This window comes from Eucyclogobius newberryi, unplaced genomic scaffold (assembly GCF_026437365.1).
Source record: "Eucyclogobius newberryi isolate DKJ021-1_F unplaced genomic scaffold, fEucNew1.0.hap1 SCAF_19, whole genome shotgun sequence".
In the NCBI taxonomy this organism is placed as follows: domain Eukaryota; kingdom Metazoa; phylum Chordata; class Actinopteri; order Gobiiformes; family Gobiidae; genus Eucyclogobius; species Eucyclogobius newberryi.
In genome coordinates this window covers 22,484,488-22,510,629 of record NW_027315823.1, presented here as the reverse complement: position 1 = coordinate 22,510,629, position 26,142 = coordinate 22,484,488, and the positions used below count along the sequence as shown (strand labels likewise).

Genomic DNA, 26,142 nt, shown 5'->3' with positions numbered 1-26,142 from the left:
GGCCCAGTTGGGTGCCACACTTCTGATGGTGAGCTAAGAGCGCAAAAAGAAGCTAAAAAGTCAACTCAACTCTTCAACCCTCTGTGGTCTGGTAGGAGGCCGTCGCAGCCTGTCCACTCCCAAACTTACTCACACTCCTACTCTGTTGTTAATGGACACTTAAGAGCACATCGCTGTGGCAACCTTATTTTTCTTCTTGTGTGATTTGTCATTAGTGCTGTGGCTACTCCTCTTTTGGGAGTTATACTGTTACTACAGTTATTCCGTTGTTGAAGAATATGTTTGTTTATTCACATGTACAATATATGTCACCAGCCACTGAAACTCAAATACTACTTATTATTATTTCGGTTCTCCCACCTCCCAGTGAGCCAAGTCTAAATCTTCTGCTCTAGGCTATTCATCTCCAAACTCAATTCCCTTCTTCCTTAGTGGAATATCCCACATGCTACACCATCAGAGTGAAGTGGTGTGTCCCTGTTGTTTGTTGCTCATTAGACATAGTTACACTGTTAAACCTGGTCTGTGTGAACATCAGCAGAAACATCACGGACAAGCAGCTTTCAGGGATACAATTCCACAAGTTAACATTAAAGGTTCATAATAGAGCACTTTTGACCTTGAGATTTCAAAATTCTTCGGTTAATCGATAATTGTGATAATTTGGGTCACAATATTAGTTTTGTTTTGAAATAATAAGAAGTAAATAATGAGAATTGTGAGAATTGTAGGCAGCAACAATTACCGGTAGTCATTTTAGTTAATCTACACTCCATTAAAAGCTTTTTCATCAGACTATTTATGTTCCGATATAATTATTGTTTCATTCAGAAAGTTTGATTCCATAAAATTATAGTGAGGAATGGTTATCCATTACAAGAGCAAATTAAAGCAAATTCATGAGATTAATGTTGTTTGGTCAAAGCACCAATAATCGTGAATAATCTGAAAATTACATTTTTATAATGTGACATCCCTTTTGAACAAGTTTTTTTTTTATTAGACTTTTTTTTTGCCAATTGCTGGGGATAACTTTCAAATACTGCTTTTCATCACAAAGTTTCACAATATAATTTACAATATATAGACTTGTTTCTAATAAGGCAGATTGTTAAATAAGGACATTAATCTTTCTTCTGCTATTTTTTTTTCAGACTGAGTCCATATTAAACAAACAGTAACAAGCTCCATCTGGATAATGGCATGACAGCGTCTTGTTTTGCCTATAAATAGCTCACATATCCATAATTTACAGAAAAGTACCCTGCAAACAGACTTTTCTTGTTGCCCATTAAGTACAAATCATTTCAGATCACCAACCTACACGAATAGCATTAGAGTTGCACTGTAACAATACGCCAAAGCTCTTGACTGTCCTTGTATTAGTCCAGATAATTCATTCGAGGTCCCAGAAACATGAGCACACATTAGGATAGTCAAAAAAATTATAATAATCTGAAACTAGAGAATGTAATACTGAAATGAGTATCAAAATTAGATACTCAACTGTGTTATAATCTGTATAATGTTCCTTAGTATCAAAATGATTTGAGTATTAATGTAACTAATAGGTCGAATGAGGCTGGGTTGGTTTTTGTCCTTGTCAACTTTTGGTATGAGAAATTGTATCCTGACAAACTTGACATTTTTTATATTCGGCTATAAAGCTGTCAACACCTGGCAACCTTCCAATTTCATTGCACTAATAGTCTACATTTTTGGTATATGACCGATAATTTCCCACTGCAATTTCAGTTACATGCAGACACTGGTAAACAAAGACCATCAGATAAATATGTCATTAATGTATCCTTTTAATTGCTTTCTTTAAAAAAACATTTTATTTAAGGATTTTTTTGCCCTACTGCTTTACCAGTCAAGACAGCCCAGTGTGAAATGGGAAAGAGAGAGAAGAGAAGACATGCAGCAAACTATCGGAGCCGGGATTCAAACCCACAACGCTGGGACCTGCTGAATAAAGAACAGTGTATTCACTCTATCGCTGCATCCAATGGATTGGTGTTTGGATGCAAAACAACTTTCTCCAGCTGAACTCAGACAAGACGGAAGTCATCGTTTTTAATCCAGAGAAACAAAGAGAAAGTGTAATTACCTCCAGTCTCTTTCTGTTAAACCTTCTAACCAAGTGAGTAATGTTGGACCCGGGGATGAAATTCAACAGCCACCTAAAAGATAAGATTAGATAACCAGTATTTGTCCCACAGTGGGGAAATTACAGTGTTGCAACACAGATCAGGAGCAGAAATGTAATAATAAAAAAATATTGCACCAGGGATGATTGACATTATGACACAGTATTGCACATGAGTATAACAGTGGTAACAGTCTTTGTTATAAAGTCTGACAGCAGCAGGAAGGAAAGACCTGTGAAACCTCCTTCACACAGCGAGGGTGGATCAGTCTGTCACTGAAGCTGCTCTCCAGAGTGGACAGAGTGTCCTGCAGGGGGTGAGACATGAGTGAGACTCATGGTTCAGCATAGATGTGGGTTTAGCCAGGACCCTTCTGTCCCCCACCTCCTGCACCGAGTCCAGAGCACAGCCCAGGACGGAGCTGGACTTTCTTCAGCTTCCTCTCCCTCTCTGTGATGCTGCTGCTCCAGCAGGCCACACCGTACAGGAGCTGATGCCACCACAGAGTCGTAGAAGGTCTTCAGGAGTGGCCCTGTCACTCCAAAAGACCTGAGTCTCCTCAGGAGGTAGAGCCGACTCTGGCTCTTCCTGTACAGTGCGTCTGTGTTATGAGTCCAGTCCAGTTTGTGGTTCAGATGAACACCCAGGTACTTGTATGAATCCATTCTCTCAATGTCCCGTCCCTGGATGTTCACTGGTGAGGGGGCAGCGGGGTGGCGTCTGCGGAAGTCCATCAGGGTGGAGGTGGTTCCGCTGACACCAGTCCACAAAGTGGATCATCGTCGTCCGTGATGAGTCCGATGATGGCAGAGTCATCAGAGAACTTCTGCAGGACACAGCTGTCCGTGTAGTGTCTGAGGTCTGCAGTGTACAAGGTGAAGAGAAAAGGCACGAGGACGTGTCCTGGGGCGCCCCCACACTGCAGGTCTGAGTGTCAGACACTCTGTCCCGTGCTCTCACAAACTGGGGTCGGTTTGTGAGGTAGTCCAGGATCCACTCTGCCAGGTCATACTCCACACCAGCCGTCTCCAGCTATTAACAATACAAATAATGCATAATATTTGCCCTTTAACCTTAAAGCTCTCCTTACCAGAAGTCACATAAGGCCATCACACTTGCGGTACAGTCTTCTTGGAGTTTTTCCACCGCCCAGCTGTTCATTCCATCCTGCATTGTTTGATCCGTCTCCAGTGCTCTTCACCATGTTGTTTTCTGGTCTTCTCGCTCGTTATCCCTCAGATGCCCATCCAAATTCGGTTCAACAATAATTTTCTCCTTCTATGCGGAACATATGTATGTCCAAGCCATGTCCAGCTCCTTTTTCAGTCCAATTCGTATTTTAATGGTACCAATGGTTACATGTCTAGTGGGTTTTAAGAATTCTCAGTGGGGATTTGTTCTGAAATCCATTTAGTTTCTTCTCTTCCTTTTTGGTAGTCTTCCATGTTTTGCATCCATAAAGTAGCACCGCTCAAATAATAGCGCTATATAACAGGGTTTTATGATTTTATAATTTTGACTTTATTTGGTGTATTTGTACCTGCTGTAAATATAATTTATAGTTTTACACCAATAAAGCAGTTGTTTGTGGAGAAGAGCTGAAAAATCTGTAGAAAATGCATGCATTATTTACACAAAAGAAAAACGTTTTGACCCTAAAAATGTATTCAAGTTGGTATTCTGAGATAACATTTGCATATATATTTTTAGTACAATTTTAAATATATTTATCTTAACTCCATTTTGGTTTAATTAGTAGTCCAACCTGTCACTTTAATCTTGGTTTTCCTCCCCAGCCCTCTTGTAGACTACACTTTTTGGAGCCTTGGGCTGTTCTGTATCTCTATATTTCTAGTCCCTCCTCCATTTCTATCCATCACTAACTCAACAAGAATAGCAGACAAGAAACATGGGATAAGATGAAATATAAAAAAGATCTTAAAATAATCTTGTGCTAATATTGACTACATTCAACGACCGCCAGGAATGAACTTAACTGGCCCAAGAAGTAGAAAAAACCCAAACCAGAGTAAAACATCGACAGAGTATGCAAAAGGAACAGAACAGATAATCATGAGAGGAAAAGAAGTGGGGAAATTCCAGTACCTTGGGGCAGCTTAATAATGCATACATAATGATGGGCAGGTATAGTCAAATGTGGAAAGGAGAATACATGGATTTTTAGAAGATTTCTAAAAACATAAACAAACAACGGTGGTGACCGTAATGCATTTGGAATAGGGCCATTAGATATATAGTTCATGACCTAAAAATATATCAAATGATGTAGAATGCATTAAAACTTGTGCTTGTTGACTAACTTTGTATGCTACACCAACAGCTTGGTTGTCTCTGTTATTGACTACATAGTCTGATTAGGTTTATTAAGGCTTCATGTTTAAATCGTTTTAGGATTTCTTTAAGGCTGACCTGTATTTTGGTGTCATACTTTGTCAAGGGCATCACAGGAAAGACCATGAACAAACACAACACCAGCACTCCAGTCAAACCACAGAACAAATTATGACAGTTAGTACATCCCAAGGACCGAATAGTTCCAGAACACAAATGTAACATCATATACGAAATAGCCTGTTGGTCGTGCAACTGCAGACAAGACACAACACTTGTAACACCAGTGACACTTCTGAGGCGGCAGAGTGCAGCCCAAACATGTCAAGGTACAGTGTGACACTAAAAAACAGGTATGACTATAAGAAATTAGGGGTGCACCGTTATATCAGCTCAGTATCGGTATCAGCAAATATTCATGTAGTTGTGTAATATCAGTTTCAGTCCAAAACCAGTCTGCGATGTTACGCTTGGTAATGAATGAGTTAAGTTTCTTCAGAAACAGGAAGAAAACAAGCTGCTTCTGTATAGGTGTTTTTTTTCCAGGCATTATTTGACTCCTAAACAATCAGTTTAGACATGTTTACTCCAAATAACTTTACTGTAAGAGGTTTGAAGAAGGAGAAGAGCCAAAGTGTGCGAGTTTGTGGAGGAAAGTCTGAGGAGGAGCTACACGATTGACTGTAGTACAGAGAGACACTTTAGTCCGACACACAATCTAAATAAAACAGGAAATTCACATTATGGAAAAATGGAAAGGCTAATTTGAATCATATATTATAGTCTTTAGCCTATTCAGCCTAACACAGCGCTAAATAAACCTTTTCATTTTTCCATAAATCAAGTTGAATTGTGTTCCAACTCAACATTTTAAAACAAATTGGATCATTATTTTAAAATACAGCAATATTTCTAAATGTATATATTTAAAAAGATGTTCATGACCAAAGTACAGAAAATATCGGCCTAATATTGGTTATCGCCCCGAGCGATTCCAATCACATCGTATCTGCCTTCTATCACTATTAACTTATTAAATATGTTTTTATTTTATGATCAGCAACCTACTTATTCTAAACTCTCTAAACTCGAAATGAACAGATTTTTTTGTAAGTTTATGTTTCTGTTTCAACATGGTTTGTCTTTAACTTCCAGACTTAATAAACTCGTTGGTAATGTTTAGAATTTATGAAAAATAATGGAGACCATTCCCAATTCCCCTCAACTTGAGTCTGATTAAAATATGCAATAGGAGTCTCCTAAAATGATAGGAATTTTCTTTTTGCCTTTTTAGCCCTCTCCTCTTTCCAACTTTAAGAGAAATGTCCACACCGAGGGAAAATCCATTCGATCCGTGGCCACAGGCTTCTTTCAAGCTCCTCCTAAAGCTGTATTTTTTGATCAACACAAATTCATCGGCTGTCTAGCTGTCTTTTGTGCCGCAGAAAAGATGAGTGTCAAACCTCTGCAAGCCCGAGACCTCACTGAAAGGTACCCACTGCCGCTTCAAGAAATGTCTAGCACTTTTTTTCTTTAAGTGTGACATAGCAAAGACAAAGTGAAAAGGTGTGGTTTGGAAGATGTAGGATGCCGTCTGCAGAAATGTTTGTAATGCTAAAAGTCTTTGTGCCGGTGAGAGTGCAGACAAGAGTGAAAGAAGAAAGAAGGCCAGACAATTGTTAACAACTGACAATCATTTCAAACACATTTTTGAGTTTCATTTATCTTCAAAATCTTAAAACAGCTGTCTTTGTGAACAGCATTGTCACTATTATTTCCATTTCCAATATTCTGCAATTGTCAAAATTTGAAATGGGAGAGGAAAGCATTTGCCGACTGGAACACAATTGTAAAGTTAAGTCATAAACATACACTTATTTTAGGCAACAATACAGTATCTGTTGAACTACAAAAACAACTAAAATGTTGCCGCCATCCAGATGACTTGAGACGCTTTTATTTCTAAAAGGAAATACATTTTTTGTATAAAATATGCACCAAATATAGTTGCTGCATGCACAAGCAACGATGACGTATTTGTGTGGTATTATTTGGTATACTGTCTATATTTAGAAGTATTATACAGTAAATATTTTACAATTCTTCTTGGCCTTGCAGGATATAGTATAGAGAGTTCTGTTGGAAATCCTGCCTTTCAACAATAAGGTTGTAGGTATGAGGTGTTTATTATGTTATATTGAGAACAGATTGTACAGAGTAAATCAAATCAGAGATGAAATGTCCCCATGTGTGGACGATAAAGGATTATCTTATCTTAAATCAATACATCTGTTTATTGTATTGTATGCACCTAAAACTAATAAAATTAAATACATGAATTGGACAGACATTCATTCTATAACAGGCAAAGGAGTCACAAAGACTTCCATTTATGTCCACTTCTTCAGAGATGACCTTAGCAAAAGGAAGGTCCTCCTCTCAAGAGAAATGCATTAAAATAGTTAAAAAAGTTCAAAAGGGCAGTTCAAAACAGGAACAGGCAGGATAAGACTCAGGATAACTGGTTGCTGGGCGTTACGGGAACACACAAGACAATCTGGCAGGAAACAGAGGGAAATGGAGCGGTCCATATCCTGAGGTGGGACAGACCAGGTGAATGTGGTGAGTAATTAGTGGAGAGCAGGAGAGAGTGGCAGAGTCTGCTCTCTGATTGGTTGGAGTGGCACTGAAGGGGATTGACCAATGAACAAACTAAAGACTGGCTGAAGTTGTGACAACTAGAACCATAAAAAATGGTTGTATTGAGAAAAATTAACTTAGAATATTATAATTAATGCCATCTTTCCTACCTGAAGAAAATATTTCTCTTAAGTGTGGGAAAGAGGGGTATTTGAGTACAAAAACCCCTCTTACACCCACATTGGTTTTACAATTGTAATCAAATTATCAGTGATGGGAAAAGTGAGGCCTCATAAAACAGCCAATCGCTTCGAGGCTTCGAAACACAGTTCTCCAGAGTGACATTTAGAGGTATGTTTTAGTACTGCAACATCCAGAGTAGTAAGAACCACAACATGTAGTTAATGTAGTTAATTAATGATACACAGGAGGTGGAGCATACCTTAACCTCCTCCTCCTGCAACCACTCCTTCACCCTTTAACCACGCCTTTAACTTTGTGTGCCTCAGCACCGCGATTTATGGAGTGTGCAGTGTATGCAATGTATGCCCTGTATGCCGTGTATGCACTGTATGCAGTGTATGCGGTGTATGCGGCGTATTCCCTGTATGCAGTGTATGCAGTGTATGCGGCATATGCAGTGTATGCGGCGTATGCGGTGTATGCGGTGTATGTGGTGTGTGCGGTGTCTGCAGTGTATGCGGTGTATGCAGCATATGCGGTGTATGCAGTGTATGCGGTGTATGCGGCATATGCAGTGTATGCGGCGTATGCGGTGTATGCGGTGTGTGCGGTGTCTGCAGTGTATGCGGTGTATGCAGCGTATGCGGTGTATGCGGTGTATGCGGTGTATGCGGTGTATGCGGTGTATGCAGTGTATGCGGCGTATGCGGCGTATGCGGTGTATGCGGTGTATGCGGCGTATGCGGTGTATGCGGTGTATGCGGTGTATGCAGCGTATGCGGTGTGTGCGGCGTATGCGGCGTATGCGGCGTATGCGGCGTATGCGGTGTGTGCGGCGTGTGCGGCGTGTGCGGCGTATGCGGCGTGTGCGGCGTGTGCGGCGTGTGCGGCGTGTGCGGCGTGTGCGGCGTGTGCGGCGTGTGCGGCGTGTGCGGCGTGTGCGGCGTGTGCGGCGTGTGCGGCGTGTGCGGCGTGTGCGGCGTGTGCGGCGTGTGCGGCGTATGCGGCGTATGCGGCGTATGCAGCGTATGCAGCGTATGCGGTGTGCGTGTGTGGTGTGTGCGGCGTATTTTCATTTGGCTTTACGTGGTCTCTTTTGTCTGACCGCATTTACCTGGACTGAGGAGGAGGATTATTACAGCCAAGTATTGATCATGTCTGCTTTGGCTTCAAAGAGGCCAACAGACAGTGACGTGGATTTACGCACAGCACATGGACCTTGCGTTTTCGGGTGGATATAAGGGCAATGCTGTACCTTCAGTTCTTCTTTATAAGTATTTATTGTACTTTGTGTAGGTCAGAGTATTCTTACTGAAAAACATTGTGCTGTTTGTGCAGAGAGCTCAGTTGTGCACACTTGCGCTCTTGCGTCTGCCCTGCGTATTTATTGACTCATTGATGGGATTCATTTAAGGGAGTGTCTACAGAGCTGCGGCGCGCGGCCAAAACTGCTAGGCTATTTGACCGCGCCGGGTTAAAGTTAGGGTTAGGGTCAGGGTTAGGGTTAGGGTTAGGGTCAGGGTTAGGGTCAGGGTTAGGGTCAGGGTTAGGGTTAAGGTCAGGGTTAGGGTTTGGGTCAGGGTCAGGGTTAGGGTCAGGGTTAGGGTCAGGGTTAGGGTTAAGGTCAGGGTTAGGGTTAGGGTCAGGGTTAGGGTCAGGGTCAGGGTTAGGGTTAAGGTCAGGGTTAGGGTTAGGGTCAGGGTCAGGGTCAGGGTTAGGGTTAGGGTCAGGGTTAGGGTTAAGGTCAGGGTTAGGGTTAGGGTCAGGGTCAGGGTTACGGTTAGGGTTAAGGTTAGGGTTAGCCATGAGGCTATATGGCCGTGCCGCGGCTCCTGAAACTGCTGGGCTATTTGACCGCGCCGCAGCTCTGTAGCCACGGACTTGATTAGAGCCAAGGCATCGAAAGTTGGCACCTAAAACTCCCGTCTGCTCGAGACTCGAGCAAATCTGATGGCAGAACACACTAAAGGTTCTCTAAAGGCAGATGGTGTGAAAACATGGATTAGTTCATCATTGCCAGGCATGTGCATTAAAATGTAAAATGCGGTTACTGCAATATTGCAATATTGTGGCACTATTGCAGCAACAGCCCTACTTGATACATAAACTAGCCCCACACCAAACGGGTCTAAAACTCAGAACCTCATGTCTGTCAGACCAGAGTGCTATCTGCCGCACCAATAGGACAGTGTGACACAGATTTAAAATTTGAATTGTCCGTGTAACCTGGCTAACATCAGATTGATCTGTGTCTCACTCTGAATTGAGTTGTTCTTCACATGAATCAGTAAGGAAAGTCTCTCGCCGAAAGCTGCTGGGATGTTAAAAAAACGTCACGGTCAAAGCATCACAACAGCAGAAGAAGTAGAAAAATCTACAATGTGTTAAATTCAGTGGAGAAGAGCAAAAGTCAACTTTCTCGTCCACAAATGTACAATGTTTGTGAGGAAATTGAACAAAATTCTGGGGATGTGACTTCGGTAAATTCTTTACTTTTTTCACAAACCCTCAACATGGGGATGTGCAAACACCTTTTTAAAACACTTTAAAAACATTGAAACTTTATCGAGGCATAGGTTTGAGACAGATTTGCTGTTTTGTGGTTTATTAAAAGCCCTGTCAATGAATAAAAGCCTCCTAGTGAAACATCCGTGAAACACCCGCGAAACAATGGCAGTTCATGAGCCATCAGTCACGTGACACGCTTCATTCATGAACCATCAGAGTCACATGACACGCTTCATGAGCCATCAGAGTCACGTGACACGCTTCATTCATGAACCATCAGAGTCACATGACACGCTTCATGAGCCATCAGAGTCACGTGACACGCTTCATTCATGAACCATCAGAGTCACATGACACGCTTCATGAGCCATCAGAGTCACGTGACACGCTTCATTCATGAACCATCAGAGTCACATGACACGCTTCATGAGCCATCAGAGTCACGTGACACGCTTCATTCATGAACCATCAGAGTCACATGACACGCTTCATGAGCCATCAGAGTCACGTGACACGCTTCATTCATGAACCATCAGTCACATGACACGCTTCATGAGCCATCAGAGTCACGTGACACGCTTCATTCATGAACCATCAGAGTCACATGACACGCTTCATGAACCATCAGAGTCACGTGACACGCTTCATTCATGAACCATCAGAGTCACATGACACGCTTCATTCATGAACCATCAGAGTCACGTGACACGCTTCATTCATGAACCATCAGAGTCACGTGACACGCTTCATGAGCCATCAGAGTCACGTGACACGCTTCATTCATGAACCATCAGAGTCACATGACACGCTTCATTCATGAACCATCAGAGTCACGTGACACGCTTCATTCATGAACCATCAGAGTCACGTGATACGCTTCATTCATGAACCATCAGAGTCACATGACACGCTTCATTCATGAACCATCAGAGTCACATGACACGCTTCATTCATGAACCATCAGAGTCACGTGACAAGTACTTTGAATCAGGAGGATGGTTTCAAAACGCATGTGCTTTGGTGTTTCCAAACTGTCCTGAATGCCTGTTACAATACGCATACGAATTATACAAATTACCCAAAGAAATAAGAATGTCAAGCATTACCATTTTACCCCATGAGTAGTTCAAATACCCTTTTAGAAAATCATGTTAACTTACTCAGTCAGTGTGTTACAAGGCAAGGTGAATTTGCAGGAAAAAGCAGAGCGACTAAACTGTTTCATGCTTTGATACAGCTTCTTGTCTCTGGGGAGCCGAGGCTGTTTTCTCTGTTGCCTCCTCACTCATCCATGCTTAAAAGGATGGACCCTTGCTGGGCAGAGGAGTGTGGTGAGCAATGAAGACATCCTCCTCAGTGAGCCAGCCCACATGTGTACATGAGCAAAGACACTTTAGGAGAAGAGGCTGTGAAGGAAACAACAACAAAGACTGGCTTCATGATAGACATCACAAGGTTATGCTAAAGTGATGCTTTAAAAGACTCCAGCAACATTTGAAGGTGGCTACTTCTGAGGTGCGCTTTGAAAAAAAAAAAATGCTGATTTAGAGAAAGTTTCTTTTTGCTTTGTATGTGACAGTTCTGACTATCACCAAGGTGATAAAAAGTGAATGGCTTTTTTAATTCTGCAATATACAGCTTAGGAAAGAATAATATACCAGTGTTCTCGCTGAGGGGTTTTGGCATGACGGCCCGCCATGCTGCGGCGTAAATTACGGAACTCGATTACTGCGCAATCCATAACGTCAGAAAAAATATGTTATTTTAAAATCCTCATTTGTAGAAGAAGGCAAGAGGGCATGCTATTATCTGATCCTACACAAGTACAGTTACTGAAACACAAGCAAAACTTCACTTAACATATCTGATACAATATATTTGATAGAACATGATATAACTGGAGCACAAAGGAACAAGAGTTCACATCTTTTGTTAATCCGGGTGAAGGTGGGGAAATGAGTACAGCATACATAATGAAGATAATGAAGATGAGAAGGTGCAGCTTGTCGATATTATTTCAAACATAAAGCACCTGCCCTTCAGTAAGTGTCACCTCAAGTATTAATGAGGGCTAACACTGTTGGTCTGCATGAACCAATCGGTCTGCCATGCTTGTAATGACACTGTGACACTTAAAGGTCGGAGTATAATTGTTATTAATGAGATCAGATAAAATGCAATGCTGTACTTGTTTTAAATTGCTTCTTAAAACACACTTTTTCACTTTGGCCTTTTGCGCAGTTGACATTTTATCATTTTTTGTATTTATTTGATTCTGTTTGAAACTATTTGAAACTAGAATATATTAGTATCCATCCATCTGCTTATCCAAGGCCGGTTCGCAGCAGCAGTCTAAGCAGGAGCTCCCAGACTTCCCTCTCCCCAGACTACCCCTCCAACTCCACCGGGCATGTGAAGGAACAGCGGCTCTACTCCGAGCTCCCCACTTGTGACTGAGCTCATCACTCTATCTTTAAAGGAGCGCCCAGCCAACTCATTTCGACCGCTTGTATCCGCGATCTTGTCCTTTCGGTCATTACCCAAAGGTCATGACCATAGGTGAGCGTGGGAACGTAGATTGACCGATAGATCGAGAGCTTTGTCTTTTTGAATCAGCAAAGGGCTCCGGAACCCGTACTACTTGGATATTTGTCTCCAATTGTTTTTATGTTAATATAACATTAATGTGTGAGTGTGTAAAATGTCTTGAGGGAATTTAGAGAAACCTTTGAGTGAAATTAACCACATTTAAACATTTTTGTGGCCATAACAACAAGTTAAAAAATATTGGAATTCAGATTCACAATACTGAGTGCTAGATCAGTCTGCAGTGCGTTTGGCTCAAAAAGACTCAGTGGACTCCAGCCGAGGATTTGAAGGCAATCTGTAGAGATTCATGCTGTCTCCCTCTATGATAATATTTACTGCTATTGGGCCTTGCATACAAATGCAAACTGATCAGTGTACAGGAAATACGCTGCATATTGCGATTCCAAGCCTGATAAACAATATTATACAAAAACAGCATACTGCATACAAAAATAACAAACAAAAAAATAAATCCTATAGTAATATTACAGAGCCCACAAAGTGCTGTTAGCATATTTTAAAAAAAAAGATTTTTTTTGTGTGCTCCCGAGTTTATAAGTCAGGATCCCAATAACGTACACATGTAGGCGCGGCATCTGAGCTAACACAGCAGAGTGTCTGGAGCGTCTGATTTGAAGTGCAGTCAATTTGAATCCTTATATTTATGCTAACTTAGGGTAAGATAAATGGAATCTCAAATTTTCACCTCTGTAGCCTGTTTACCGGTATGTCCAACTGTTTGTAACTCTGGTTGTAAAACTGTGACAAATAAAGCATAAGCAGCAAAACACTGTGTGTACTTTGCCCATTGTATCCAAATGGATCTCTCTTTATCTGGGCTACATGCTTTAGTAGTCCTACAAATGATTAACATCTGTTTCTGACACAGGTGCATGCTGGACCTTTATATGGAGTGCACTCAACCCCCTATCCAAGAGCACACAAGAGGCTGTGCCGGGTGCGGACCACTTCTTCTGTCACCACAGGCAGACACTAGTCTGTCAGGAGCACGAGGAAGACCCCTTATTTTTTAAAACATGCTAACATCACTTTGTGGACACAGTATATGAAATTATTACAAAATCTTTTATCTGCAATTTATTTACATTATTTATTTATTTTATCATTGGCTCGAGCCATTCCATGGAATGGAATGCGACGAGTCTTTTGTTCTTGCCTGATTTCTTATTATTACTATAATTATTATTATTATTCATGGTCATTTTGCCACAACTCTGGCATTTTTGACCCCCTGAACATAGATGAATGTCACACATGGGGCATAGACGTCCAACAGTGCCAACTAGTTAAAAACAGAAGGAAAAAAAAAATGAAACACTTAATTTGGCCTAGGCACATGAGACTTGGGACAGTGATAGAGCTACCTTTGACCTCTGACCTTTGACGAGTAAAACACACCTGGCAGCATCGCTCTATGATAAACAGGAAGTCAGCCATGTTGAATCAAAGTGGCACCGTCACGTTTGATTTTTTTTTTTTTTCAAAATCATACTTGCTCAAAACAACACTTTTTGCATCTAAAGACATTGAAATTTAATACAATATTAAAAAAAAAAATTGTATTCCTCACAGTCTCAAAAAAAGGCTTATTTTCCTGTCACGCCTAATGGAATTAATCTACGGAGCTCATATTTCACTCACTAATGTGTTTTTATGGTCTGATTGGAAATAATTAATATCCATGTAACAAATTTACTCTATAGCGCCCCCTACTCATTGTGTGAAAAACTTAACATTGTCTGATTAGTTTGAAACTCATTGGTTATATTCTCCATATTCTCTATATTGTGTATTTTCACAATTGGAGCAATAATGTCTTCACTTCCTCTTCCTCTTTTATTTTGATGGAAAATTTCCTCTCGTGCCGTGGTCTTAGCATTAGCGTTAACATCAGCATTAGCGGCGGGTCTCTGTTGCTAGGTGACGGAGGTACAGGGAGGAGGAGGTCTAAAGAATAAAGTCTAAAGAATAAAGTCTAAGAGAATGCAGTGTCGGGGCAATCGCGATCAAAACACGGTCGCGCAGGTGGCGAGAGCCTTCATCGTCGCTACCGCGGCTTTAATTAGTATTAGTATTAGTATTAGTATTGCTCGTATTGGTATTATTATTATTATTAGTAGTAGTAGCAGTAGTAGTAGTAACTAGCTGTTGTAGTAGTAGCTGTAGTAGAAGTAGTATCTACAGTAGTAGTTGTAGCAGTAGCAGTAGCAACAGCTGCAGTATACTAGCTACAGTAGCAGTAGCTGCAGTAGTAGTAGCTACAGAAGTAGTTGTAGGGTAGATGGGCCTGCTTAGTACTTGGGTGGGAGACCACTGGAATGCCAGGTGCCACAGTGGGGTGCTGATGTTGTGTCCTTGTACAAGACACTTCACCCACGTTGCCTCCAGAGTGCAAGTATGCAGGTGTACGTATGAGAGTGATTGTGATTCATTAACATGCACTGTCCTGACCTAATGAAAAAGGTTCTCCTAAGATGCTGCTCTTCAGTCAAGGCTGTTGAACTGAAATATCTTTGTTTCTGACACTGGTAACAGTAAACGGTAAACTGCCAGACTGAACAACAGGTCTTTAGGACACTAAATGAAATGCGGCAGACACGAGATGTCAGACGAGAAGCACTGACAGCGAGAGAAAAGAGGGACACACAGACCTCGAGAGCCCTGTGCATCAGGTAAGTGTGCAAGGAGACAGCGGGGGAGAGGCTGACTGGTCTGCAAAGCTGCTTCACACTCGGCATGATGGTGCGCGTGCATGCACTTGAGCGTGGAGGGTCTGTCACCCATTTGACTATGCGAACCCCTCACAAAGAATCCCCCTGGTAGTAGCAACAGCAGCACTTGTAGTAGTAGTATTTACATATAAGGAACTATTTGGCCGTTCTGTTTAAATTTCCCTGAGTAATCTATCAAATATTTTGCATGTGTGAATAAAAAAAGAATAATAATGAAATAGGAATAAGATAATTATCAGTTCTTACATTAATTGTATGTTTTTTCTCCACTCTTTATAAGACAATGTTTCTTTGTACTGTATTTGCCAATGATTCAGATGCTCCTGGTTTAATGTTAGGAGAAGGATCATTGAGGATCCTCAAGGGTTGTTTATTTTGGCCTGTATTATCACCGCCAGCTTTAGCTCTGAAAGACATTTATAATTCACCCTCTTGAATTCTTTAGACATCTTGTCTCAGAGATCTAAGTGAAGGATCTTGCATTAGTTAGGATTTATATGAGAAAATCTGAAAATAGTGATCAGCGTCATATGCTTTATTCATGGCTAATAACCTTGGCAAAATTATAAGGCAGGGTTGATTACAAAGACATGTTTTCTGTTCTGGTCTGTGATCATTGTAAGACTGGATGTATAATTACAACACTTTTCTGCCAGTGTAAAAAGTGCTTTACAGATAGGAACAAAGAAAGTAATCACAAAGAGGTTAGGCGGGCAGTTATATAAAGTGCAATTTAACTCATTACAATCTCTAACATGGAACCCTTTGCCTTCTCACATTCAAACTGAAGCAACATCCAACCTAATCTAATTATAAGATGCATGTGCGGTGAAATAATGCCATCTAAATGTACAAACTATACAATATGTAGAAAACAAAAACAGTTGTCATAGTAACGAAAATAATATTGAGCTCAACTGTCTCACTCACTTCAGACACTGCTGAGGTTCCAGAGGTAAATTTGAATGAGAAGAGAGACATGCGCATCCGTTCTAAAAGCAGTGTGCAGGAGCAAAATGTACATATAAAGTGGGTCCTCAGAACTCATATGCTCAAAATCCCCAACAAGTATGTGACGTTCATCAGCTGCTAAACCTGTATTTAAGTCATGTGACATTACGTTATAAAGATACTCCACATTACAGGAACAATAACCACATCTCTAACAGGTAGTGGTACCAGCTACATATACTGTAGGTGAGGATTGTATTGCCTTAAAAAATATGCATATATAAAGCATCCACAATATTTATAATTCAGTTACACACAGAATATTTATAAAGATGTAGCAGCACCGCAGGAAAAAAGTGTCTCACATTAACAGCAATACTACATATTGAAAAACATTCAAAGCAAAATGCAAAATGTATTGCAACTCAAGTTACCAAGCCGTGGAGGTGACATCAACCGATTCTGAAATTTGAGGGATTTTCACTCTGGAAACGCACAGGCCTAAGGGTCTTAATGAAGACTTTGACCTTAGACTCTTTTTGTGACCATTCTCATTACAATGTTGACAACACAACTCCAGTGTGCTGCTTTTTAATATTTTGCAACAGTGTGGTATTGCAGTTAATAGGGTAAAATATATATTATATATTTTGAATGGGCAAGTCCTCAAATCCATGAACATAGTTTGTTGCTGAAAATCTAAAATTAATGAGAAATGTACTTCCTCTGGGAGGAGTATTAAGTATAGGGAGTGAAAAATGTCACACAAACATTTTCGGGTTCAGACTGATGTGTCTTCAAGCCAAGGACATATGTAGAACTAAACCATATGCTAATTGAATGACTTGCTCATCAACCACCAATAATCCTCTGCTGCCCATGACGACTCCAGAGTATCACACATTACGCCTGATGCTCATGGAGTTTTAGAGTGCGAATAAGCGCGGACCGGGGAATCACGGCCACAATCCCCCATGGTCACTCCAGACGCGAGGAAAAGGTCTTAAGGCAAACACTTCAGCCACACAGCAGCGCAATTGGTCGAGCAGAAATGGCATACTGGATGAAAGCTCCAAAAATGCGACCACTATCTTTTCAAGTACTTCTCTCTGTGTGTGCATTCTGGCTAAGAAATGCTCTTCACATCTCAAACAGGGACAAGACACAGAGGAAGCAGCCCACTCCAATGCATCATCCATCAAACTGTTGCACCCAAGTAAGGCTCTCTGAATACTGTCCCCGGGACACGCAGCAATAATAAAACACATTGTAATTTACCTCACTGGTCCTTGACTGTTCGTGCATGTTTGTTTTAGTTTTTTCATAATTGCCTTCTTCTCTGAGGCCAAAAGTATACTCCAAAATGATCCATTTATTGTATCCATGATAGGAGTCATGAGGCACATAACTGAAAGTAATCTGTTTTCCATTCACCGCTGATTTAAATATTGATTTGGTCTGTTCTACACCAAATACCCTGTCCTCTGTGCTCTCCTTGTAAGCCAATTGTTGTTTTAGTATTTGTAGCACTTGCAGCGATGTCCTGGGGGCCACAACAAATTGCACTTTTTAGCCAAACATGGCAGAGGAAACTCAAAAATCTATTTGCAAAGAAATTATTTGTCAAATTTATAATAATTATGTTTGTGTAGTAAGTAACTATAACACTACAGACTGTACGTTGTATTGCAGTTAGAGGTGGGCAGTACGGTTACATTTTCTCAGTTACAGAGAAAATAAATTATACTCACTATATTTATACTCATACTTGATTCATATTTTTTATTTAAGCAACAGTACACAAAGTTGTGTTCTGCTTCCTCTTTCCACTGTGAGTAAATCTACACATGACAAAAGCTTAATGTTGACAATATATGATGAGTTAAACATTTGTGTTTCTTTCAGATATGATTCAGTTTATTTATTTTTTGTCCATCCTTTGAAAATACCACATTTTGTGCATCATTTAATTTACATAAACCATTTACTTTTTCTTACTTGACTAATAGTTCCCCAAATATGTTTTACTCTTACTTGAGTCATTTCTTTACCTACTTACCTACTTTGTGCTTTGACTTGAGCATTTTTTTTTTGGAGTAAGTTTAGATTTACTTGAGTATAACTTTTTGTCTACCCTACCCAGCTTTCACTAACTAGTTCTCTATTATTAGAAGTAACTAACCAGTCTGTTTTATTTTAGAAGTTTATCAGGGACATGCCAAAACACTGTTGGCGGTTCAATGCAATATTATCTTAGGCTGAGCTTCTGATGCCATTTATTCCTCCTGTTTATACACCCAGACCTAAATATACACAGCACTTGATTAAAGTTGGGCATCCATTATGGAAGCGAATACTACTTTTATAGGATGCGGAGGTAATTAGTCCCACAACACCTTGACGCACCTTGGTTGTAATTCTGTGGGTTATAAATACTGTTAGGCCTTGAGAGGGAGACAGGTATCCCACCAAAGGTTAGTGCAAAGTATTTCACAGATTACGTGACAGGATGCTTAAACACATGGCTATTAAGAGATGTTTTATATGAAGGGGAGAGTGAACCAGCGGTCATCTGATACACACAGCCACACAACAACAAGAACAACCTTATGTGTCCAGAACATAAGTGTCGGTGACTTCGCCCAAGGTCAGACAGTGCTCCCCAAAGACAAATAACCTTCCCTTGTATAATCTTAGGGATGCGACAATGGAATGACTTTGGGTAATAACAAATAAGGATTCCATCTTCAATACTGGAAAAAAGAGTTATTGATTTTCCTCCTCAAGCAAAAGCCTAAAAATATGACGTTAGCTTTACAGCAACAGAGATGTCAAATTCTGTGGGCAGTGATATCTGTACTTTAATGATTGGTGCTTAGTGTACTATTGTATATGTAAAATAATAATGCACAATGCTAAGTTTAAGATAAATGTATTAGCATTATGTACGTGACAATACCTGACTCAATCTCTGTAGCTGGAAACACAGTCACACGTGATCACTTTGTTTGAAAAATCATTATGGCTTATGTTTCTTTACAATCAAATTCTATTAACACAAAATCAACTTCGCAAAACTGCACTCCTCTGCAACTCTGTCCTCATTTGCAACTTATTAGCCCATATTGGCCATTTTTGACCATATAATTGTACATTTTGTGCACAGCCCGGGAGATAGAGATGTGCACAAAATGTACAATTACGACTGAAAAAATAGGGTCAAATTTATGCATTCAGAAGGGAGAAGCGAGCATTTACCTGCCTCTCTGCCCCGGTGCCCCTGCCTCAGACTCTGTGACTCTGTGACACTGTGATGTTGACGACTTTGCATTGCTTTTTCCTCTTTCATTCATGTGTGTTTATGGTAACTGTAATAAAAGCACAATGGTGAAGGGATTCTGCCAACTGGTAAGACTAACTTGAAGACAAACGCGCCTTCTCCTGGAAACGCTTCATACTTTATTGCGCCTGTGCTTTAATGAGAGAAAATCATTCATTGCACCTTTTGAAAGATGATCTCATAAAATCAGGCATTTAAGCTAGCAACAATCATAACAAATGCCCACGAAATCCTTGGGGGACTGTACAATCTAGCATGTCTATTAAGCAAATTACTGGTTGTGCAAACTAAAGTCCCTAAATGTCAATACACTACACTCAAGGTTTCTAACAGCTGTTTTGATGACTGTCATTGCTTGGCTGACAACTTTCAAACCCCTTTTGATGGCCAATGCCAAAAGCTCTGAAAAACGTTCAACATATTTCTGAATAATACGTAACTTGATGTAGATGAACCACTCTTGAGCAAATAATTCACAATTATATTCTTCCTATATGGAACTCTAAACTAGACATGTTTGTATGGGCCTGGGACAGATTACACTGAGGACATTGTAATTCAGCTGAGCAGCAATCCATTGAAATTGAAAGAGAATGACAGCGGGTCAAATGGCCAAACTGGAGATTGTCATTTTGGCTACACACCACCGGGCTCTTGTTCAATAAATTTTTTTCGGGCGAGAGCTGAGGTTCATTCGAGAGGACACTCAATCGACTAATAAGACTTCACCATCGGGAACCTCTCCCCTCTAACTTCTCAGACGTTGGTTTAACCTGATTACAATCAGGTAGATTGTTAGTACTGCAGAAGTACTGTGGTATTTTTATGGTATTGTGGAGGAAGACTATGAGCTCATAGGGGGAAAAGCTTGCAATGATGAAATGGCCCTGGTTTAGAGCTATATGTTTTCTCATGTTCCACATTATAAAGATTGCAGCTAAGCAGTGTAGTTGCCACGTGTACATTCATGTTTCCACAGTGGCGGGCCGTGGGTCTGGGGCTTGGGCCTTCAGTGAGGTCATACACAGTCCCACCCGAATAAATCCACCTCTTATTACCATCATATTACCATCATTATGATGCCATGGCTCTAGACACTATACATTTAGACAGAAACGCAGTTTAAACAGGTGTTGCCTCACCTTCTCTGTGCCGATGTGTGTGTTCTCCGCTCCGTGCGTTCTTAACGCGGGTGTCCGCTCCGTGCGTGCTCCGTGCGTTCTTAACGCGGGTGTCCGCTCCGTGGGTTCTTAACGCGGGTGTCCGCTCCGTGGGTTCTTAACGCGGGTGTCCGCTCCGTGCGTTCTTAACGCGGGTGTCCGCTCCGTGCGTTCTTAACGCGGGTGTCCGCTCCGTGGGTTCTTAACGCCGGTGTCCGCTCCGTGGGTTCTTAACGCGGGTGTCCGCTCCGTGGGTTCTTAACGCCGGTGTCCGCTCCGTGGGTTCTTAACGCCGGTGTCCGCTCCGTGGGTTCTTAACGCCGGTGTCCGCTCCGTGCGTTCTTAACGCGGGTGTCCGCTCCGTGGGTTCTTAACGCGGGTGTCCGCTCCGTGGGTTCTTAACGCGGGTGTCCGCTCCGTGGGTTCTTAACGCCGGTGTCCGCTCCGTGCGTTCTTAACGCGGGTGTCCGCTCCGTGGGTTCTTAACGCGGGTGTCCGCTCCGTGGGTTCTTAACGCGGGTGTCCGCTCCGTGGGTTCTTAACGCGGGTGTCCGCTCCGTGGGTTCTTAACGCGGGTGTCCGCTCCGTGGGTTCTTAACGCCGGTGTCCGCTCCGTGGGTTCTTAACGCGGGTGTCCGCTCCGTGGGTTCTTAACGCGGGTGTCCGCTCCGTGCGTGCTTAACGCGGGTGTCCGCTCCGTGGGTTCTTAACGCGGGTGTCCGCTCCGTGCGTGCTTAACGCGGGTGTCCGCTCCGTGCGTGCTTAACGCGGGTGTCCGTGCATTTTCCAGCAAATGTCCACGCGTTCTCCGCTCGTTGTCAACGCGTTTTCAACGAGTTTTCACCGCGTTTTCAACGCGCCATGTCCAAACTCTGAAAGTGGGGAACAAACCCGCCTGTAACAGCGTCGGCGTAGGACGACCTCTCCTTACAATGTCTAACTTTTCTTGAAAAGTTCATCTTGAGAAAGGCATTATAATTATATCGATATATTGTCCTCCTTCCACATTGTGGGTTGAAAAAACAGCTTAGTAATACAGGGATTAATGTGTCTGTCACATCCAGTTTCCTCCATCAGAGTTTGTGAGCTTTCGCATAGCCCCGCCCATAAGACCTGCTCAATATTGGTGATCCAATCAAAAGACGTGCACGTGATGCACCTGCTGCTGGCTCCTGAGCAACAGCAGCAGACGTACAAGAGCCAACTCTGAAGCTGATTTGTTGACACATCATTTTCATTTCCATTCATTTTAAGCTACAAGCACCAGCTCTGTTGAGTCTGAAGGCCTCGGCAGATTTCAGAACCCTGGCAACACATGACGGCTGAATATGATTGAATAAAAGCTCTAACATAAAGACCAGCCTCCAAATCTGAACCTGGAGCAGAAGCAGTGCAACAAGAGGAAAGCCATGAAATTAAGAGTATAACTCTTACTTTGGGGAATAATGTAATAAATATTTGTGGGAAAATATATATATATATATTTTAATCATATTCTGATTATGTTTAGGCCAGCAGAGAAGGCCTTGCTTGCCCTGACGGCCCACCACTGTGTTTCCAAGTATGCTAGTATGAATGAGAGTGTCTGTGTGTGCGGGACAACAGAGGGAAATAGCCCATAACTACAATCTGAGTGTTTTCAGTAAATTAATAAAAACAAGCCACTTGCTATATTTTCAGTTCCTGTCCTGCTCCAAAGAGGCCAATTATATTCCTTTTGTGATTCAGAGCAGCCAAAGATTGATACTCCAGATTATTTTGGACCGATAAATAGGCTGAAAATGTTCTACATAATACAATTATTTGAAATTCTACAAACGCTATTGTTGTCTATGTTGTATGATGTAATAACATAACAAGGAAAATAACATCTATGGCAATATCCACATCCTTGTTTCACTACAATCCTGCCTGTAACAGCAGATTTTGTTTAGTGCACATTTTGCAATAAAGTCTGAAAATAAAGCTTTATGTCTTCCGTTTAATCAAGCGGTCATCTCAAACAAAATATCGGCTTTTGCTGGAGAATGAAGACCGATAGACAACACATTGTCAAGTACATTGGCCTGATATGTCGGCTTCTCTACAGCTCACATTAACTCTCATTGCATTCATTATGGCAGAAGTGGTCATTAATATAACACTCGAACACGCCTGGAGGCTGCAGGGGAAGAAGTTTGCTGATAGTGAAGGACAGTTTTAGGGGCAGCACAAGTTCAAGGTTTAGCCTATCTCAACTGGATGATTCAATTTCTTGGCAGGGCATTCATTAAAATGATAATTCCTATTTATGAAGCCCTTTAAAAAATTTAAATACTCTGCGTGTACTGCTTCCTATTAATTAACTTTTTTTCCTTTTCTCATTTCAATCTTTCTTTCCTCTCTTCTTCTTTGCTTTGCTTCCAAATGAACTTGACACACTAATAGGTTATGAATATTTCTGATTCAGTTTAGACAGCAATTAGCCAAAATGCCTGAGGCCATTCTCCAGTCGAGTGGTGATTTTAGGGACTTCCCATCCACACCACTTCCATAAGGTATCGCTGCATTACAGTATTCCTTTGTATGGCCACAATCACTGAAAAGTTTAAGCCCTCATCTTAGATTTCTAATGTTCTAAATACATTGATAAAGACTGGAGCCACTGATAAGAGTTGTTAAATTTGTTTTCGTGTTTTTTGCCTGAGAAGCTGTATGTTTTCGGGGGCATAAGTGACAAGGATAACATGACAAATAAGACAGATTTGGACAAACTACTCTCACGGGCCAATTTATGAATCACGCACCACCTGTTCTGCTGCCTAAAATGCCAAACACAAACTTGTACAAGGGAATAAACCTGTTCAAGTTCAAACTGATCCTCAGAATGGACAACAAACTAGCTTTAAGGACATATTTATTTCAAAAATTACCTGACATATTAAGTGGAATTAGAATAAAAAGTAAAAGAAACAGTAAATAAAGCCGATTGATCGCTTTAAATTTATTTTGCATTCATAGTGTGCAAAATACAAAAGCCACTCACAGTAATAACCTAGTATTGTTATGCAGGCTCTGTCTCTCTCTGTTGTCCATCAGAACATTTTCATTTTTGCTAATTAGCCGTTTGACCACAAGGGCAACAGCACGCATTTGCTGCTGGAACTGATACATCAAAATGGCTGTCATTAGGGAGACATCAATGCAATGGCAAAAGCTCCCACAAATAATAGGCACAAAAGCATGTCCACACATTTAGCAAGAGCATTAAAGAGGGAATGATGGTAGCTGTAAAAATACCGCAGATATCTTGAGGACAATAGAATCAAAGTACATCTCACATATGTTGCTTATAAATTGCAGCACTTTAACTTTACGCGTTTAGCTTTGTAGCTTTTTATCCCGAGACACCTGCTCAGGTTATGAGGACAAATATTATGCATTGTTGGTATTGTTATTGGACTTAAAAACATGCTTGTGTATACCTTTACTTTGGCATCTCATTTTTTATAACAGAAGAAATATCTTTACCAAAACAAAATATCTGCATGTCACTCTGGTGTTTCCCATACCAAGAACTGACTTTGGGATCCATCTCTCGGCTTGCACTGAAACACATATAGGTGAGATGTACAAATGCTCACCTCTAACCTGGATATGTAAGCACGCAGTTGTAATGGTCAGGATTTGACAACAGAAAAGCTCAGAATGAGTCTGATGATGATTTATGGACTTAAAAACAGCGCTTTATTTATGATGTAATAAACTAGGAATTTCAGAATATTTTTTCACGCTTGGAGGAGATAGGAATTTTTAAACAGGATTCATCAAACTAGCGTGAATGAAGCTAAGTACAACTCATGCTATGTGTTCATGAGGAAACAATGTCAGAACATGGTGTCAAAATGTGACATTTAAAAGCAAACGTAAGATTAAATATAAGAATGAAAATACCCTGTCTTTCGGGATTTAAGATATCCACAAGCACCAAATATGGTACGAATGGAACATATTGCCTGACAGTATGTTGCTTGCAAACATAAATGGTCATTCAAATGTTGTTAACCTTGCAAAACACAAACATTCAAGATACGCTCTGCCTCATCACTACTTATTTTTCGTTGAGTAAGAAGCAACATATGTTTGTGCAATGCAGCGCACTCTTGGCCCTTGTTGCGAGCTAAAAATAACCGTGCACTATCAGGAGTGAAGAATCTTCCCCGTAGCATCAGCTCAAACTGGAGAACTTGCACTTTGGAGAGTGATCTGTAGGGTTAGGTGTCTCGCCCAAGGCCTGCAGCCACTGTCTGTCTGCTGTGCCTTTCTCCAACACTTGATGGATTTGTGTGAGCTATATAGGCTAAGCTAGCTCGAGTAAATGTGTCTCGTCTGCAGTGATGTGGTGGTACTCACACATAACGGTGAGAAAAACATTCCCAGATGCCAGGACGACTTTCTCCCTCGTCGCCCGATCATAAATGCCCACGTGGCATTCATAGGGCCCGTTGTCCGAGATCCGAACCTCTGGCAGTCTGCAACAACAAGATATGGATGTTAGACAAGGTTGCAATCTTTGTTCATCTTTATTTGATAGAATGTAAAGTACAGTAATTGTTCTGGTGCTTGGTCCAAAAGAAAAAAGATAAACCATTTAATAGACCATTTGAAAAAGCTCATATATAAAAAAAAGTATTTAATAAATAAGTTTAAAATTGTTCTCAAATGTGAATGAGTTTGGTGAATTTAGTAAGTTTTGTTCAGATAATGATCATGCCGTCTTTGTTGATAATCTTTGAGCATGCTCTGATATCCTTGAGCGTGCCTGTATCCGCAGCAGAATTGAAAACATTGCTATTTTGGAGTTAACTGATGTCCTCGGGATAACTTCCTGGCACAGAGACAATGGCCGACATTTGAGTTCGTCAGAGAAAGGCAGGTAACCATTTGCTGAAAGCACAATCTGTATTCAGCACTCGGCTCGTGTGTCAACAGTGATAATCAGACGGAGACGCCACCAGTCACATTTAGCCTAAGTGATTTATTCAGCAAAAATAGCAATTCTTGTCCTTGCCACATGGCTGTGTGTGAATGATCCTGTTGGAGAAATGGCAAACTACGTGTAGCAACAGACCCGAGATTAATCAGGTCCGAAGAGTGAAATGTAAATGTGGGAAGATTTATTGCAAATGGGGAAATGACTGTGTTTCTCTATCAAAGTTAACATTAAAACTTAACTAATGTTAGCAAAAAAAGATGTGAAAAATATGTCTAAAATGTCTAAATGTTATTATGCCAATGACATTTCTGCGTGGTGGGTGCTTCACAGGTCTGACTTTACCACTGAAGCCATCTGTCCACACAGTGTCTGGACACAGTGGCTGCTCTGGTGGAGCTGTTATTGTTAAAGGTGATAGTTTTGTCCAAACCTGTTACAGCTCACCAGCAGCTGAACACTTTTTGTTTTCACACTGCCACTATTCAACATTCTGTAGGCCAATGATATTTGATACTATTGGGGGGCAGCTAAAATGAAT

General features: G+C 41.1%; 1 protein-coding gene across 2 annotated transcripts in view; it reads right to left on the bottom strand.

The window, feature by feature from the left end:
• igsf21a (immunoglobin superfamily, member 21a) overlaps positions 1–26,142 on the bottom strand; it is a 202,053-nt gene that overhangs the window by 58,603 nt on the left and 117,308 nt on the right. For both annotated transcript variants that reach the window (XM_072452172.1, XM_072452173.1), the window contains exon 4: positions 25,022–25,140. In XM_072452172.1, coding sequence (XP_072308273.1) covers positions 25,022–25,140 — 119 coding nt within the window. The remainder of the gene's footprint in view (positions 1–25,021; positions 25,141–26,142) is intronic.